The sequence below is a fragment of the Phoenix dactylifera genome, unplaced genomic scaffold (assembly GCF_009389715.1).
Source record: "Phoenix dactylifera cultivar Barhee BC4 unplaced genomic scaffold, palm_55x_up_171113_PBpolish2nd_filt_p 000409F, whole genome shotgun sequence".
Lineage (NCBI taxonomy): Eukaryota > Viridiplantae > Streptophyta > Magnoliopsida > Arecales > Arecaceae > Phoenix > Phoenix dactylifera.
This window is the reverse complement of record NW_024067850.1, coordinates 310,137-327,210: the sequence shown is the minus strand read 5'-3', so window position 1 is coordinate 327,210 and position 17,074 is coordinate 310,137. Positions and strand designations below refer to the sequence as shown.

At 44.4% G+C, this 17,074-nt stretch overlaps 2 protein-coding genes across 3 annotated transcripts; one reads left to right on the top strand and one right to left on the bottom strand.

The window, feature by feature from the left end:
- Positions 1 to 9,137: 9,137 nt before the first annotated feature.
- On the bottom strand, positions 9,138 to 15,510 carry LOC103701555 ((DL)-glycerol-3-phosphatase 2-like). 2 transcript variants are annotated; one of them, XM_008783674.2, is made up of 6 exons: positions 15,322 to 15,510; positions 14,987 to 15,211; positions 13,298 to 13,358; positions 11,205 to 11,352; positions 10,993 to 11,069; positions 9,138 to 9,470 (listed from the first exon to the last, which is right to left on the bottom strand). In XM_008783674.2, exons 1-6 carry the CDS (start codon positions 15,410 to 15,412, stop codon positions 9,338 to 9,340), a joined length of 735 nt encoding a protein of 244 aa, XP_008781896.1. In that variant the 5' UTR covers positions 15,413 to 15,510; the 3' UTR covers positions 9,138 to 9,337. The 2 variants fall into 2 exon arrangements, with proteins under 2 accessions (XP_008781896.1, XP_008781897.1); XM_008783675.3 differs by lacking the exon at positions 10,993 to 11,069.
- A 384-nt stretch (positions 15,511 to 15,894) lies between these two features.
- On the top strand, positions 15,895 to 16,622 carry LOC103701556 (histone H4-like). The gene has a single exon (XM_008783676.4). It carries the CDS (start codon positions 15,994 to 15,996, stop codon positions 16,303 to 16,305), a length of 312 nt encoding a protein of 103 aa, XP_008781898.1. The 5' UTR covers positions 15,895 to 15,993; the 3' UTR covers positions 16,306 to 16,622.
- The last annotated feature ends 452 nt before the right edge of the window (positions 16,623 to 17,074 follow it).

The following is a 17,074-nucleotide window of genomic DNA, read 5'->3' as shown; positions in this document are numbered from 1 at the left end:
TTATGCTAATGTTCACAAAAAAAAATGCTGATGATTTAATTCATTTAATGAAACCTAGGTTTGTTTTCTAGTTCCTATGCATAAAGAGGTCATAGATAGAATTTTGGCTAGGCCTAGGATAGGTCTTTAAAAAAAATAGGTCATAGATTTTCGTGTATATGTTGTTGAACACTATTATGCCAGCATCACTTTTGAAGTCTATGGAGCAGTTATTCAGAAACATTATTTGGGGCAGGTAGGAGGAGCATCCATTTGGTGGCATGGGAAGTGGTATGCCAGCCAGTTAGTTGGGGGCCTAGAGATCCAATCCTTAGTGGTGAGGCAGGTGTTGATAGGGGCGAGGCATGCGACTATATACATACTGGAACTTGACAAGTTGTGGTGCATCTTGTTGAGAGCCAAGTATGGAGATCACATGTTAGCAATGGACTTCTAGGCCGGGTGCCGGTACTTCCATATTTGGAGGGAGATATGTTCCTATGCTCCGATGGTGCTTGCTAGGCTCAGGTGGGCGGTAAGCGATGGCAGATCCATTGATGTCTTGGAGGATAGTTGGGTACTTGAGCAGCCGCTATGTCGAGCATCGACTCTTGTGGATTCCGCGAGATTGTTGGGATGCAGAGTCAGTGATTTGATCGTTCCGGGCAAGAGCAGATGGAACGAGATGCTGGTTAGGGAGGCTTTTGGGGAGCAGCTGACGGAGAGGATTTTGACCATTTCGGTACCCATAGGGGAGGTGTCGGACAGAGTGGTTTGGGCTGTGACAGGTAGATCCAGGGTGAGTACCTCAGACTTATAAAAGGCGCTGGGTAGGGTAGATGCCAGGCAGATGGACGATAGATAGATTTGGAGGATGTGTGTCCATCTCCGAGTGGCCCTATTCTTATGGAAGGTGGCATGGAGATGCCTACCTACAAGGAGTGTGCTGGCGGAGAGGGGTGTCAGGATTACTCTATATTATGGGTGGTGCTCGGAGGTGGAGTTTATCAGTTATGTTCTCCTAGGATGCCCGCGAGCTGCACAGATCTGAAGTGTGGCTGCCGTTTCTTGGCCTCAAAGTACTCGCTTAGTTGACGATCTCCTATGCCAGATGAGGGAGGCGATGCAGAGACCAAGGATAATGGAGTGGAGGTTCACTTGCGCCTACTGGCGTATCATATCTGGTTGGACAGAAACACCCGTGCTTTCGATAACCGGCGGGTGCCATCGAGTAGGGTAGTGGAGAGAGCCATTCTCTAGGTTGCGGAGCTCACTCGAGCCACTATGTCGACTTCATCCGGGATGGTTGGGGACATCCGGGGTACTCACTTTGCTGATACAGTCCCCAAGCTTGTCCTTGTCTCTTAGGTGCCCTCACCCCCTTGCCATCTCAAGGTGACCTTCAATGATAGTGTTTCCAAAGAGGAGGCAGAGCAGGTGTGGAATTTGTGATCAGGAGTCATGACTCAGCTGGTTGCTGTCGGAGGCAGAAGCATTGTCAGACTGTCAGCTGCTTGGGCAGAGCTCAGGGCAGCTTGGGAGGGCATATCCTTTGCGAGTCGAAGGCTGAGTGCAGAGTGCATTATCTTGGAGGGAGACTCGGTCTCTGTGATTGATTGGATACGAGAGGATGGGTGGAGGGGGGATGCGAGTCCTTTACTCCACGACATCCGACAGATGATGGGAGGATGCAACGCCTTTCAAGTTGTGCACGTCTAGTGAAAGGCAAACCGAGTCGCAGATTGGGTTGCTACCTATGCGGCGTTGCTACCTATGCGGCTCAGCATTTTGGGAAGATCCTTTGGACTTATCAGGAGGTCTCTCCTGCACTACTATGCTAGGTCCTTGCTCTTGATTCGATTTGGTTGCATCTACACTAGAGTACAATGAGCCGCTGGTGTACCAAAAAAAAAATACTGGCTGAGCAGACTAATAGGCCTGATTCTTATAGAATATTCTTGCAGGAATATTTAGATAGATCTCTAGATCTCTAAGCAGTTATCAGGAATCAAAAGTCTAAATATTTAATGTTACTGATGGCTCCAAACTTTCCCAAAAAACCTACAAGCGTTCTGAAATTAACGAGATCAAAAAGCAAAATATTTAGTCACGCAAATCGTAGTAACTAGAGCTAGCTAAACAAATGGATGCGTAGAAGAAAACGAAAAAAAAAAAATCTTGTTTTGCCCCCTTATTATACTGCTGTTACATGTAGCAGCCAGTTTCCAAGCCAACTCTAGTAACTCACAAGAAGCTAGGACCAAAAAATAAAAAATAAAAACTTTGATTCAGAAGGCCCAGGAATTCTCTCCCGACCCCTTCCTCTTTCTCAGGCGTATAATCATTCTTGATGTGAATATTCCTAATCTCCTCGAGATAGTTGCACGTGAGATCCAACAACCCTCTTGCTGTTGAGATGGTTGACCGCCGACCGGAGGGTTTGCTGGTCCATGAGGAGCGTCTCGTATCTCCCGCTTGGAGCAGAGGGAGGAAGTCGGCCTCGGGGCTGGGCTTGGCCCGGGAGATCGAAACTATTTACGTAGGCCCGGCTTGCCCGGGCCCAGCCTTCGGGCCTGGCATTCAGGTTAAGTCCGGCTCGCTTCAGGCTTCGGACCAAGTTTTGAACTTTATAAACATTTTTTAATTTTTAAAATATTTAATGTATTTGAAAATATTTTAAAAGTATTAAATATAATAATTAAATATTACAAATAATCTATAATATATGTTGTGGTTCAAATTTGGCCCGAGGATGACCACGCCGGTGGAGTCGAAGGAGCCGCTGCTTGTTGTTAGAAGAAGATAAGAGCCACCTCCAGCACGACGGCGGCAGATCTGCACAAAGCCTCACCGGTGTTTCCAGTGAGGGCCCTCCGATGATCAAGTTAGAGCGGGGTAAATTTGGTCCAGCCAAGAGTCCCTTAGAGGTTACCTGACCGGGCTATTTATAGTCCCGGTGGAGAGGTGCAGGTGGCAGAGGCACTGTTAACCCTCATCATGAGGGGATGTGGCTCTGAGCCGAATGGCACATAGCTAAGGTTGGTTGGTGGCGTGTGGTACTGTCCGTTCTCGAGAACGGTAAGGTGTTGACAGTCGCAGCAGGTATAGCCGGAGTAGTCTTGATGTTGTCCTTTGACTGTCAAGGGCCAGCTATCGAAGCGTGGCACGGTGGTGTTGTAATGTACGGCCACGCAGATGGGCGTAGGCGCGCACATAGGTCGGTTGTTGGCGAGGCCGAGCTCGTTGAGAGGTCGCATCATGCGTTTGACGAGGTCGGCTTGATGGGTGCTAGGGGTAGCTCGGCTCTCTGAATTTCGAGGTATGCTCGATGGAACGCCCTGAGCTCAAGAGTCGGGATGTACTATTGAAGCAGGCGCCTCGAGCTTGGTCGGGGCGGATCGGCGAACATTGGAGGCACCTCGAACTTGGTCGGAAGAGTCGGCGAACATCTGAAGCCGAGCTGGTTTCGGGCTGGACTGAGGATTCGACCGGACGGTGTTGGCGTTTATTGGGCCAGAAGTGGACGACCTTTTAGCTGTGGTTTGGACGATCTACTTCGCCCCCATCAATATATATATTATTTTATTAAGTTGATATATCAACAACAAGTCTACAAATATATTAAATATAAACAAATAACATACGAAAAATCAAAAAATTCGGGCAGGCCAGGCTTTAATTGGTTTGTTTACTAAAAGGGCTTGCCGCTCGGCCGTGAACAGCTGTATCTCGGTCTAATCGTCGATCTGATGTTTAACATCTTTGCCACCGCCTCCTCCACCTCGAACATCTCCCCATCCCACGTCATCAACTTCATCCTTTTCTTTTCTTCAGTGTAATTATTGCTCTTACCAGAAGAAGCCACGGCGGGCTAGACCAAAAGACACAGGGGAAATAAAAAATTAAGCGTGAAGGGGGAAGGAAAAAATCCTCGATTTTTATATAGAAAGACGTGGTTTGAATCTCCAAAACATTTAGAATTAGTTTAGTTCGCAGAAGAAATTCTCTCTTATTGGAAAATAATATTTATATATTTAATTGGTAATAAAAAAGTAGTATATTGAAGAATGATTTAACGCTACACCGTGGATTTTATGCGGTGTGTATGCGAACACTAACTATAAAACTTGAAGAGTTTTTTGAGGCGAGCTCACCCACTTAGTTGCTCAAAGTTTTCCGTTAGCTGTTGTGGGTGATTTCAATTGCATTCACGATGGGAGTAAGAAGTGAAGAGGAAGGGCTTTCACTGACACAGTGGACAAGAGGGAGTTCCGTGACTTCTTATCGTGGAATGGCCTGATGGACCTGAGCTTCTCCGGACCGCGGTTCACATAGTATAACAACAAGTCCGGCAGAGGCGGGATTTGGAAGCGGCTAGACAGGGCCGTTACATCCATTGACTGGATTATCAGGTTTTTCTCCTATAGGGTTAGCCATCTATTTCAGATTGCCTCGGATCATTGCCCACTGCTGATCTCGACAGCTGCGGGATCCAATCATCACTGTCCTTTCCGCTTTGAGAAGGTTTGGTTGTCCTATCCCCAATCGATCCTGGGACATTGTCTGAGGAGCTTGGAGCTTGCCGGTTCGTGGCAATGCCATGCAGAGGGTTTCTTGCAAATTGGAGTTGACTAACAGATGCTTGTGCCGTTGGAACCGTGAGGTTGTGGGCGATATTTTTAGAAAGTTGGAGGATGTGGAGGCCGCGATTGCCGACCTCCAAAGGAAAGAAGATTAGGTGGGTGTGCTCCTGAGGCAGACATGGTAGGTCTCCGAGGGCTTCTCTCTGATCCGGTCTCTGCAGGATGGGAGCGGCCACCGGGCGGAAGGAGAACCGGCGGTCAGCCAGATCTTGCTTGATTTCTTTCGGTCTCGTTGGACGGTAGATAGTGAGGATGACACTGTTGGCTAGCTCCCGCGGGCCGACATGGGAATAGGCACTATAGAGAATGCGTTACTGATTCGACCAGTGATGGAGAGGGACGTGCGGGATGCAGTTGGGGCCTTGGGAGGATAGGGCTCCTGGTCCATATAGGTTCCCACCCTTCTTTTTTTGGAGATACTGGGGCATTGTCCGGACGGCTGTGGTTGAAGCGGTTCTGTGCTTCTTCAGTCGGGTACGGATGCCTGATGACTAGAAGGCCACATTTGTTACGCTGATACCGAAACGTCAGAACGCGGCTGAACCGAGCTATTTTAGGCCTATCAGCTTGTGCACAACTTTATATAAAGTTGTGGCAAGAATACTGGTGGAACGGATGAAGCCCTTGCTTCCCGACATTATCTGCCAGGAGCAAGGTGCTTTTGTGGGAGGGAGGAGCATCTCCGATAATATCATGTTGGCACAAGAGATGATGTGGGATCTTCAGCGGACCCTGAAGCGGCGAAGCTTGATGGTTGTCAAGCTGGACATGGAACGAGTTTATGATAGAATCAGGTGGAGCTTCCTTAGGCGGGCCTTGGAGAGTCTTGGTTTCCACAAGAACTGGATTGATTGGGTGCTTGAGTGTGTTCGGGGACCGAAGTTTTCTATTCTGGCCAACTGCACACCGTCCCCTTTCTTTCAATCCACCATGGGGCTTTGACAGAGGTATCCTCTATCTCCATACTTGTTCATTATTTGCTATGATGTCTTGTCTCGGGCACTACGGGCTGCATACGCCGCCAGAGAGCTGGAGACTTACGTCCCAGCTCTAGGGCTAGCTGTTATCTCACCTACTCTTTGCCGACGACTGTCTCCTCCAGACGAGGGCGCGGGTAGCGGATACACGAGCCATCAGGAGTGTGTTGGCTGACTATTGCGCCGCATCAGGGCAGAGAGTGAATGCCTAGAAGTCCACCATCTCTTTCAGCCCTAGCACGATGCCTCGGGTTCGACGGGGGATCCGGAGGATTATGAAGATGCCAGAGCAGGACGAAACCTGGAGCTACTTGGGTGTACCGATCACAGATAGGAGATTGCGGGTATCTGAGTGCATCAGGCTGGTACAACGGGTCCAGAGTAGATTGGAGGGATGGCGGGTAGCGTATCTATCTATGATGGGTAGATTGACGCTGATCAGACTTGTACTTGGCTCCATGCCCATCTATCTAATGGCAAACATGGTGGTGCCAAGGATAGTGCTACTGAAGATTGAACGGTTACTTCGGGGCTTCTTATGGTGCTCGCATAGAGGTGGTCGGGGGGTATATTTGGTGGCATGGGAGAGCATTTGCCTCCCATTCAGTGAGGGTGGCCTTGGGGTTCTCTCTCTTTTGGAGAGACGGGAGGTGCTCATTCCTCGACATGCAGTCCAGTTCCTTCTGGAGCTGCAAGGGATCTTGAGCCAAACCATGCTCTATGGGAGGGTGGGCTTTGAGGCACTAGCCCGAGGAGGGCGAAGATATTCCTTTCTTTGGCGAGAGATTGCGAGGTACTTGCCTACCGTGCTGGTGCACACCAGATGGTTGATAGGTGATGGGCGCAGTATTGATGTGGCTGAGGACGTGTGGGTAGATGCCCTCACCTTGCGGTACTGGCTGACTATGGTTAGTATCGAGGCTACAGAGGGACTGCATATCTGCGATTTTCTTGTCCCTGGTGGGGGGGGGGGGGGCTGTATGGGATGAGACTAGGCTCGATCAGCTTTTCGGGGGGCAGCTGGCGGAGAGGATCCAATCCCTCCCGTTACCAGGGTGTGCAGGCCCTGATGTGCGAGTTTGGAGCACTTCTACCAGTGTCAGAGTGGGTGACCTTTTCCGCATCCTTCGGCGACAGTACGAGCCTGGGCCAGACTGCGCCTGGATCTATCACTTGGTACTCCACCCAAGGGTAGCTCTGTTCCTCTAGAATGTGGTCTGGGACCATCTTCCGACGTGAGCAGTACTGAGTGGACGAGGACCGCGGATTCCCTCGGTGTGTGGGGATTGTGGTGTAGACGAGATGGTGGACCATGCCTTGTTTCAGTGCATATGGGATAGGGCGACTTGGCGACTTGAAGGGATCCTGTGGGAGATCTGGGGCCGGAGGGACTTGTTCTTATAGGCCTTGCGTTGATGCTCGGAGTCCCCATTGCTTCACCAGGAGGCAGCTCGAGTTACCTAGATGTCCTACCAGATTTGGCTAGCCAGGAATGCTCGAACGTTTGGCGAACGCAGTATGTCGCCGAGACTTGTGGTGGAGAGCGCCCGCGTGCAGGCGGCGAAGCTCAGTCTTATCATACCTATTGAAGGGACCTTGACAGCTCGGAACATCTGGAGTTTCCATTCTGCTTCGGCAGCATCCTGTACGATGTTTTTCACCTGGGAGCCTCCATCCCCTAGTTTCCTCAAGGTTAACTTCGATGGGTCTGTTTTGGACGGAGGTACGAGGGGTGGTGTGGATTTTGTTATTTAGGATCCAGCTACCAAGATCGTGGCTGCAGGGGGCAGTCAGCTCTTCGAAATATCGGTTCCGGATGCAGAGCTACAGGCTGCTTGGACGGGCCTTCGTCACGCCCGGTGTGTTTTACAGTTCAGTTCCATCGTTTTGGAGGGGGACTCGGCCACTGTCATCAGTTGGATCCGGAAGGGCCTAAGGGGTAATGGTTATGTCCACCCTTTGCTCTAAGATATCTGGGCAATGGTGAGGAACGGCGGAGCCTTTCAAGTCAAGCATGTTTTCTGTGAAGCTAATGGGGCTGCGGATTGCGTGGCTGCTTATGCAGCCAGTCACTCCAGTAGCGTCTTGTGGGCTGGTGATGGAAAGTTGCCCCTGACACTCCGAGGTATTTTATTTTTTGATTTTATTGGGTGCATCTGTACTCGTCAGGTATGATACACCCACCTTAGCAAAAAAAAAAGAAGAAGAATAATTTACAGTTGGTTGAGCATTTACTTTTATAGAAAAGTTATGAAAAATACTTGTTGTGCATTTAATAAAGAGAGATTTTGTCTCATTCTATTTAAAAGCTTGAGAGTATTTTTGGAAAAAAAAACTACCTCAATTCCGAGTTAATGGGAAAGTGACTTTACCATATTCTATATGTGTTTTCTTTTTTATGATACGTAGGGATTCTATTTATACGGAAAACTACTTTTCTATCTCTCTTTTGAAAACTTAAACAAAATATAAGATCTTTTTTCATTTTCTCATCAACCGCACTTTTTCTCCTCTCTTCTCACGAGCCAAATAAGTCCTTATTTATAATTTTTCAAAACAAAATACAGTATGAACCTACCTTCCAGATTTTTGGTATTTTACACTTAGACCTCTCCTCATTTAAAAAGTATGAATGTAGCCTACCAAATTAATATTTCATTTCAATCTGGCAATTCCATCCATGCCGATTACGTAAGCATCATTTATCTAAGGTGGAAAGAGGATGGAAAATGAAGTCTTCAATCTTGTGCTGGAGGTGAAATGGTCGAGAGATTAAACCCTACACTACGTGCCCTATGCAGCCAGCCGCTCGTTTCTATAAGCTTCATTCTTCAAGCATTCATCTTGATGCACTACTATAAGAATGAGTGACTCTGGTTCTGGGTATAATTTATTACGTAGTGGAGTCCCAATGGGACCCATCTTTGGCAATCTTTTGTGATGGTTTGACGCCACTGCTTCTTCCAATCCACCGCCACCACCTCCAGCCTCAAATCTCCTCCTCTGCCGATTGCGGGTCCTTCAGCTCCTCCGATTACTATTTCACCATTTCACGAAAGAGTAAGCCATCACGATGAATGACCTCCTGTTGCTCATAAAAGCATGCCTATTTTGAAATTAATCCCGGAATCCTTGCTTCAGTGATAATAAAATAACATATTATGATCTCACTCCGAACCTTGCAGCAAACCAGATACATCCAAACATCATTAACGTGGTGAACCAGAAATTCTAGTACCTTGTAAGCCACATCAATAGAAAAGATCGCTGCTCCCACCGGTAACAAAACTGCACACCTTGTTCGTCAATTTAATCCAACTCATTCTGCTTCTTTCTTACTCTCCAAGAGTCTCCATCCCTCTCTCTACAACCTCCTAGTCTCTGCAAACTCTCCATTTGATATCTTCTTGAGAATACAACATAAGTCTTCGCTTTCTTACCGAAGACAAGTGGGCCCTACCTACCGCCAGCCCATCTAAAGACATCTTCGACAACGGAAATCAAGAATTTACTACGTACACAATTCAGGGCGTTCATCTTAGAGACATGCATTGATGACGAGCATCAGATTAAATTGAAGGGAGGGATATTGTCGGAGGTGCATTGTGGCCTAACAAAGATCAAATAAATTCAACAATTCTTGCAAAATAATAATGATTGACATGTTTTCAATTGACTTAAATCATGATCGCAAGAAAAAAAAAGAAATCTAAAAATAATTAAATCTGTCTGGGTGGTTCAATTCACCACATCTTCAAAAGGTGGTAGGCCCCATTCGCTCGGCTTGAAGTCCAATAGGGAGCTGAGAGCTTGGTCCGCTTCTTTGTGATAAGAAACGTCCAGCCTTGGATCTGGGACCATAACCACGGACCTGCATATTGTACAAAATCAAAATCTAAATTTTGGAAATAATATGGAAATTGCATGATATAAATGCTAAGATATCTGGCGTTCGTGCATTAGCAATAGAAGCTCAGGCATTTGTAGTTTAGAAAATTAGCATAGGATGTGCATGAGTTAATGCTGAGAAATTTGGAAGTCAATCATTAAGTAACTCAGCCAGCCACTTCAAAGTTTTCTTAGAGAGAGAGAGAGAGAGAGAGAGAGAGAGATGGGAGAGGAAACATGAGGTATGGAGCAGTCGGAGTCATGGGTTAAACTTCACACGGCACAAATGGAAGAGATGAAGCATCTGAGCAATGCACAAATATAAGCAGTCTACAAAAGAACTTAATTTTCTAATATGAAAATTGTTTTCCCTTTAACCCTTCAAGTTAATGCCTAAAGTTTAGGAGCTATACTGAAAGAAATCCTAGTGCAAAATATTTAGAAGGTGAAAGTGTGCCCCAAAGATCATGGATTTGTGACTTGCATATGATGATTTTGAAGGAAATTTTTATATGCATTGTGTAGTTGCTCCGATCACAATACCGCTATCTACCTAATGATTATGTAACAACTGCTAAGAAGTTAGCGATTGCAAAAAGGGGGTTCTAAACTCACTTTTCTTATCAATGGGGTATGTGTAAATGCGTAATTGAATCTCGGTTTGGCAAATACGTGAAGTATATTACCAGTGAAGTGGTTAAAAGTTACTATAAAAGTTCTTGCAAGTTTTTCTCAGATTCCCTTTGCAAAATTTCTAGGATAATCTAACCTCTTCCACAGATCCAATAACAACAGATGAAGTAATCTTCAAGCAAGTAATAAAAATGCTTCACAATTGGCTAACAAGTCTGCATGTATCATTCTTTCCTATAAAACTAATGCATGATGTCTCTAATTTCCCAGTGCTTCACAATATAACCTTAAACTATCTGGGAAAGAATTTGCATTCCAATATAGTCAGGCATGAGGCAAACGTAAATTTTAATTGGTGCACTATTATATTTTTGTAGATTAATAGATAGTTTTTGGATAATGATTCTCGCTGATATGTATATTGTCTAAATATCTTGTCCACAAATGGGCAAATGATTTCATAAAAGCATGCATTAGAAGGTAATTTCCATGGAAAGAAGACACTTAAATATCCTCCGATTAGAAATTCCTAAGACAAGTCCTTTCAGTTATGACCAGTTCATTCTGGCATGCATCTTTAGAATCAGGTCTGTTATGAGATATTGGATAGAAAAAGAAAATTGTTTACTTATGGAACAATTTGCTGTAATTGATAATTTGACAGTGAAGATATGAAATTGTTACAGATCTAACTTTGAGAATTCAAATTGACATAATAAGCAAACTTTATATTGGGTATTGTTTGCCCAAAACCAATTTTTCTTCACAATCTATTCTAAGCAAGAATCAGGGCCATGTTCCTCATTATAACTAATTGAACGTAATAAGGAAAAATTGACAAATCAAATGATTTTTGGATTGCAGTTACTTACATCCCTGCATTCTTAGCTGCAACTACTCCTAATGGTGCATCTTCAAAAACTAAAATTGTACTTGGGTCCACATTTTCCTGGTTAACCAGCAATTTGCAGGGAGAAAAATGAGAAGCCATCCAAGGGATTACCACAGAAGAAAAAAACAACTTTTTAACAACAAAGAAAATGGACAGTATTGAATTTAATTTCTGGAGCATTGCTAGTGATACCTCAAATCTGTTTGCAGCAGCAAGAAATATATCCGGAGATGGCTTGCCTTTCTTTACTGCTGAATCATCACCCATGACAACATGATGCATCATAGCAAAAATTTCACCATGATTTTGTGTTTTCAGTTCAAAGTGTCGTTTATAGGACCTGGCAAAGTATGTCCACAACTGATTAAATACTTGCAATATTTTCACAGTCCATATAGGTAACGTGACTACATTTTAAAGGCAAAAAACTTGTCATTCAGGACGATAATCCAAATTTGCCACAATATATGTATTTTTCAAGCAAAAAAAGGTCAAATATGTCAAATATTGTTTGCTCATTTTAAATACCGCCACTTTGTGATTGAACATGGCTTAGATCGAAGAAAGGTGCCTGGGTCCTTTTTAATGCCTCAAGAAAGAGGACTTAAAATTTGTGCAGAAAATAAAAGAAGAGATAGGAGAAATAGCAAATGGATTTGATTTAAGAATAATTGTGATATAACACAATAAAAGAATTAATCATGACAAGAGGGGGAGGAATAAGCCATCTTTGCTATATGACTAATTCTGTCACTTGAACCCCACATGAAAGGAGTAAGTGAACTCTGCTTATAAGCAAGGCTCATGTTGTTTTCTCGATGATAGAAAGATGTCCACCACCAACTTCACAAGTCACTCAAATTCTATGGATGGGAGGTTGACCCTCCACTGTAAAGGTTCTCTCAATCTCAACGTGTGAATAGGTTGTAGCTCCAATTTGTGGGTTCCTTGTTATCCATGAAAAATTAGGTCGAACCCTTCATGCTGGACCACTCGATGTCCATGTAAGAGCAGACTGAACCTTCGCTCCTCAGATAGAATTTTGGAGTTGTATCTGTTGATGGCTGAAAGATCATTTAAAACCAAGCACAACTTCAAATCCTAGAATCCTAGGAGGGGTCATCAGACTAAGCATTCCATGGGATTGTAAGATAGAAGATGACCGATGTTTGGTAACAGTGTTGTGTGAAATGTATTGGAAGAAGAGAAAAATTAATCTATCTTCCTGTTTTTATTATTTCTAGCAATAATTTTTTTAGGAGGTAGTTTCTTATCTTGGTAACTCTTATGGTCATTACCAATGCATCTTAAAAAAAAAGCTCTACTTTTTGAGTGATCATTCTTGCAAATAACCTCTCTATTTCCCGATAACAATATTCTTTAGGAAGTTAATTTCAGTAGCAAACTGCCCGCATGTGTCCTCTTGTGTAACAAGTGACCAAACATGAACATTCCAAGTGTCAAAATATAAATAATTAACCAAACCTTGATCAACCTAATATTTTTGACCATTTACTGTAGTTGGTCAACCCTCCACCCGATGGGTCACTCAATCTCCACATGCGAATAGGTTGAACCTCCAATTTTTGGATTCCTTGAAATCCATGTAAAAGTAGGTTGCACTTTTGCTTTGGGCCACTCAACATCCATGTGAGAGCAGACTGAACTTTTGCTTCTCATAAAGAATTGGAGCCACATCTGTTAGCGGTTGAAAGATTATTCATTACCAAGAAAGACTTTGGATCTTAGAATCCTAGGAGGGGTTTGTCAGGACAGGCACTCAATGAGATTTTGAGATAGAAGTTGACCAGGTAATAGTAGTGTTGTGTGAAATGTGTTGGGAGAAGAGACAAATTAATCTTTCTTTCTCCTTTTACCATGCAGGTTGAAAGTTATTTCCAGCAAGAACTTTCATTACAAGGTAGTTCTTGTCCTAGTAACTCCTTTGGTGGTTACTGGCGATTTCTTATATAAATAACTCCTTTTTGGATGGTTTTCTTGAAAAAAACCATCTTGTATCCTAATAACTTTTTATAAGAAGTTAATTTCAACGACAAACCACCCAGATGTGGCCTCTTATGTGAGTAATAGGTGGCCAACCATGAGCCTTACGAGTGTCACAATATAAATAATTAACTAAATCCTTTTTCGTCTAATACTTTTGACCATTTACTATAGTTGGTTGATGGCTAATTAATTTTTGGGAGTAAACAAAGACAACTCTATAATGCACATGCTTTTATACAAATTAGAAATTAACTGAAGAGAAAACAAGTGAGAATTACCCTGTTGCCACACACATCGGTATACCATTTGCATGAAGATGATTCACCAAATGTTTTACTCCTGTAAGAACGAAAAATTTCATTCACGCAACCGAAATCCAGTCTATATGATAGTAGAGACAGCATCAGTATCTGATACCCTCAAAAAAAAGAAAAAATAGAGAGAGAAGATTAAAGAAGATTTCAAGGGCACAGAAGTGTGCCTTATGCATGCAATGCATAATTCTATATAGACGTTAAATATACATGCATTTACAACATCATGTGCATATGATGATTCAACTAAATATTGCTGCAAAAGCCGAATGATTTTTTCCCCTAAACCAGGATCTTTAGTCCAATTTTTCAATTTCGGTTATACACAAGGATCCCAAGGAATATACACATCAAGACCACATAAAAACAATAAAGAAAATCCACATCTGTAGAGCTGCCCCCATTAATTACAAAAGCATTAAAACCCTGCTCCTGGATGTATCATCATTATTTTCCTTGTCAAATACATACACTGCTCTCATTCCTCAAGGTTGAGAATGAGCCCTGAAACCTTGATAATGTTTAAAGATACCATACCATAACTATCAACCCGTTTTCCAACCATTTGGGGTCAGCTTTATGTATCATCATCCATGAAAGATTTCTACTCACAGTTGCTTCTGACGGTATGACAATATTGTGAACCGTAATAGGTGCATGATCCCATAACTGTATCAGCTGATTTAACATATATGATTGAAGGACATATATGTAGTTGCAGCCCAAAGAAAGCAATGTTATTGTTCCTGCAAGTTACCCTAACTTGAGCATCAAGTAGCGTATAAGAGCTACTTCAGGTTGGGTTGGGGTCATGTTCAGGAATCAAGCCCCTGTACTCTTGTATAAATGAACTGACACATATATTCCTCAAATGACAATGGATGTTATAATTAAAACTCTACAGAAGCAAGTTTTGAAGTCATAGGACCAAAATTATTTTGCAGTCAAGACAGCCATTTTTCATCAAATGCTTTATCTTTTATATTGGCTATTAGTCTGTAATAGTGGGTCTTTCTCTCTTCTTTCTTCTTCTGGGGTGGGTGGGATAATTAGGTTCCCTCATGCAATTCTAGAGCATCTTTACTCTTTTTCCTTTCTACTACTAGACTGGTCCATGCCAAAAGATCAAATTTCTTTTCATTGAATAACTGTGATTTCTGATATTCATTTTTTACTTTAATGAAGTAAATTTCTTTATGGCTAGTTTTAAGCACCCTTGAAGTCAATCAAATGTTAATTGCTGGGACTCTGCTACTCGGATACAAAATCATCCCATTTTTCCAAATCCATTTTGCCCTCACTAAAATGAAATTATATATCTAGATGAAGTTATTTTGTCAACGAAGAAGGGAAAAATTACAGAGCTACCCGTTTCTCATAAAAATGGTTGAATTGATATTCTTATACAACAGTATAATTCACAAGGTCAGGGTACGAACGTAGAATTAGGATAGCGACTTATGATACCGAAGGGCATTGTTTCTTTGTTCCTTACAGGCCTACAGCAATCCAAAATCCAGGAATCATTCCAATGTGCAGCCACAGAGGATGCCATTCTAAATTCTAATTCCGAATTCCCAGCAAATGAAATAGGTTGTATCGAAGGAGAGAGCAATCGAAAGCTAAGTTAGATGGGAAAGTTGCTGGACTGACCGGGCATGAGCTGACAAGTGGGGAAGAGCTCCTGCAGCATTCCCTCCCTCTCTTCGAGGAATCCCTCGGGGGTGAGGAGGCCGTTGAGGCCGGACTCCTCCACGAAGATATGGGCCGACTCGATGGCCTTCTTCCCCATCATCTTCGCCTTGAGCGACCAGTCGAACGTCTTCCCGAACCTCGCCAGGATCCGCTCCTGCACCACCGTGTAGAACGGCTCCGTGTCTGCATCCCCATCCAAACCCATCCCATCAAATAGAAATCTAATTCGCCATTGCTTTCCTTTTCCACTTCTACTAATCTTTTGATTCAGAGAGATGAGATTGGATACCCACCGAGGAGGAGGCCATCCATGTCGAAGATAACGTGGGTGATGGGGCCTTTGGTTGGAGAGGCCTTCTCTTCCGAGGAGGGCGCCGCCGCCATTGCTCCCAGATCTAGCGGACCGGCTTCACTCCTCTCTTTCTCTCTCTTTACACTGGCACGGATGCTTGGCCCTAGCGTGAACTACACGGGATCCCGGATTGTGGCTGTCGTATCGCGCGCGCGTAGAAAAATGTATATGCGAGAGATGAATCATCCACCGTCCGAATTCCATTGCAAGCAAAATAGTGGGTCCGAAGACCAAACGACTTCGGCCGGCAAATGGGAAAACGTCGACTTGTGGGTCCGCATGATCCCGCCAGGCCGCCGCTCCTCGCGGATCCGAAATTTCAAACGCGCGCGCAAGTTGAAATACGTCGGCGGTTTCCCCTGCAGGTACCCAGATCCGGCAGTTCTTATTTCCACCAATGAGATGCGAGATACACTAATCCGATGGCTACGTATTGCGACAGAGGCTTCTCCCGGATCGCTGCCCCATCCCACGGCCAACGCGGGATCTATCCAAGTATAAGAAAGAGCCGAGCCTGAGAACCGACGCAGTGGGGAAAAAGCCGAGAGCGGTAAAGAGGAGGGGTCCAGGCTGAAGGAGAGAGAGAGAGAGAGAGAGAGAGAGCTCGAGGGAGATGTCGGGACGAGGCAAGGGAGGCAAGGGTTTGGGAAAAGGCGGTGCGAAGCGTCACCGCAAGGTCCTCCGGGACAACATCCAGGGCATCACCAAGCCCGCCATCCGGCGTCTCGCACGGCGTGGCGGAGTGAAGCGCATCAGCGGCCTCATCTACGAGGAGACGAGAGGCGTCCTCAAGGTCTTCCTTGAGAACGTCATCCGGGACGCCGTCACCTACACCGAGCACGCCCGCCGGAAGACCGTCACCGCCATGGACGTTGTCTGCGCTCTCAAGCGCCAGGGCCGCACCCTCTACGGCTTCGGTGGTTAGAGCCTAGGTTTTTGGGCTTGGCGTTCTTATCGTTTTTCTTTTTTCGCTTTTCAGTTTTCAGTTTTCAGTTTTCTTTTCCATCAATGTTCTTGATGCTCAAATATATTCAGTTTTATATGAAATCTTTTGGGGGTTGATGGGACTTTGCTTTCTGGTGGATGTTGTCTGATTTCTATCGGATCTTCAAACCCTATATAACCTATTTGAGGAAATGCTTGCAACATTTGGGGTGAGGTGTTGATATGGTCGGCTTGTTCCGATCTGATAAACTTGGTCATAATTTCATGTCAATTCCTCTTAAGGAGAAATTTCTCTTATCCAATTTCTTTATCATGGTATTGGTGATAACCCTCTCTCTTCCTCCGTTGCATTCAGTTAAACAATTTTATGGCAGAAAGTTGCATCCCAGCATTCTTTGGCACAAGAGATTTCCGATTGTGCATCTTCAAAAACTAAAACTTCATTTTCGGATCCCAATTTTTGCTGATCCGAAAAAGATATAAGAAATACATGAGGGGCTGGCTTGCATGGAATTTGAAAATAGATTAGCGAATACCAGGTAAAGGGAGTAATTCGAAAATAGCAGTCAACTGGCCTAGTTAAGGTGGTGATGACTGGGAGAAGAATAAGAAGCCTGATTGGAGAAGTCAACCGGGCAAGTGTCGGCAGGCGGGGAAGAGCTCCAGCGGCGCTTTCTTTCCTCCAAGAAGCTTTCAGGTGTGAGGAGGCCGGGCGGGGCCCGACTCTTCCACGAAGATGTGGGCTGACT

Bases quoted from the DNA above. Each gene is read 5' to 3' on its own strand.
- LOC103701555 (XM_008783674.2), bottom strand. From the start codon at position 15,412: ATGGCGGCGGCGCCCTCCTCGGAAGAGAAGGCCTCTCCAACCAAAGGC. The intron at 11,353-13,297 runs GTAATTCTCACT...ATACTTTGCCAG, and splicing joins CCGATGTGTGTGGCAACAGG to GTCCTATAAACGACACTTTG. The intron at 9,471-10,992 runs GTAAGTAACTGC...TACAATATGCAG, and splicing joins GCAGCTAAGAATGCAGGGAT to GTCCGTGGTTATGGTCCCAG.
- LOC103701556 (XM_008783676.4), top strand. From the start codon at position 15,994: ATGTCGGGACGAGGCAAGGGAGGCAAGGGTTTGGGAAAAGGCGGTGCG.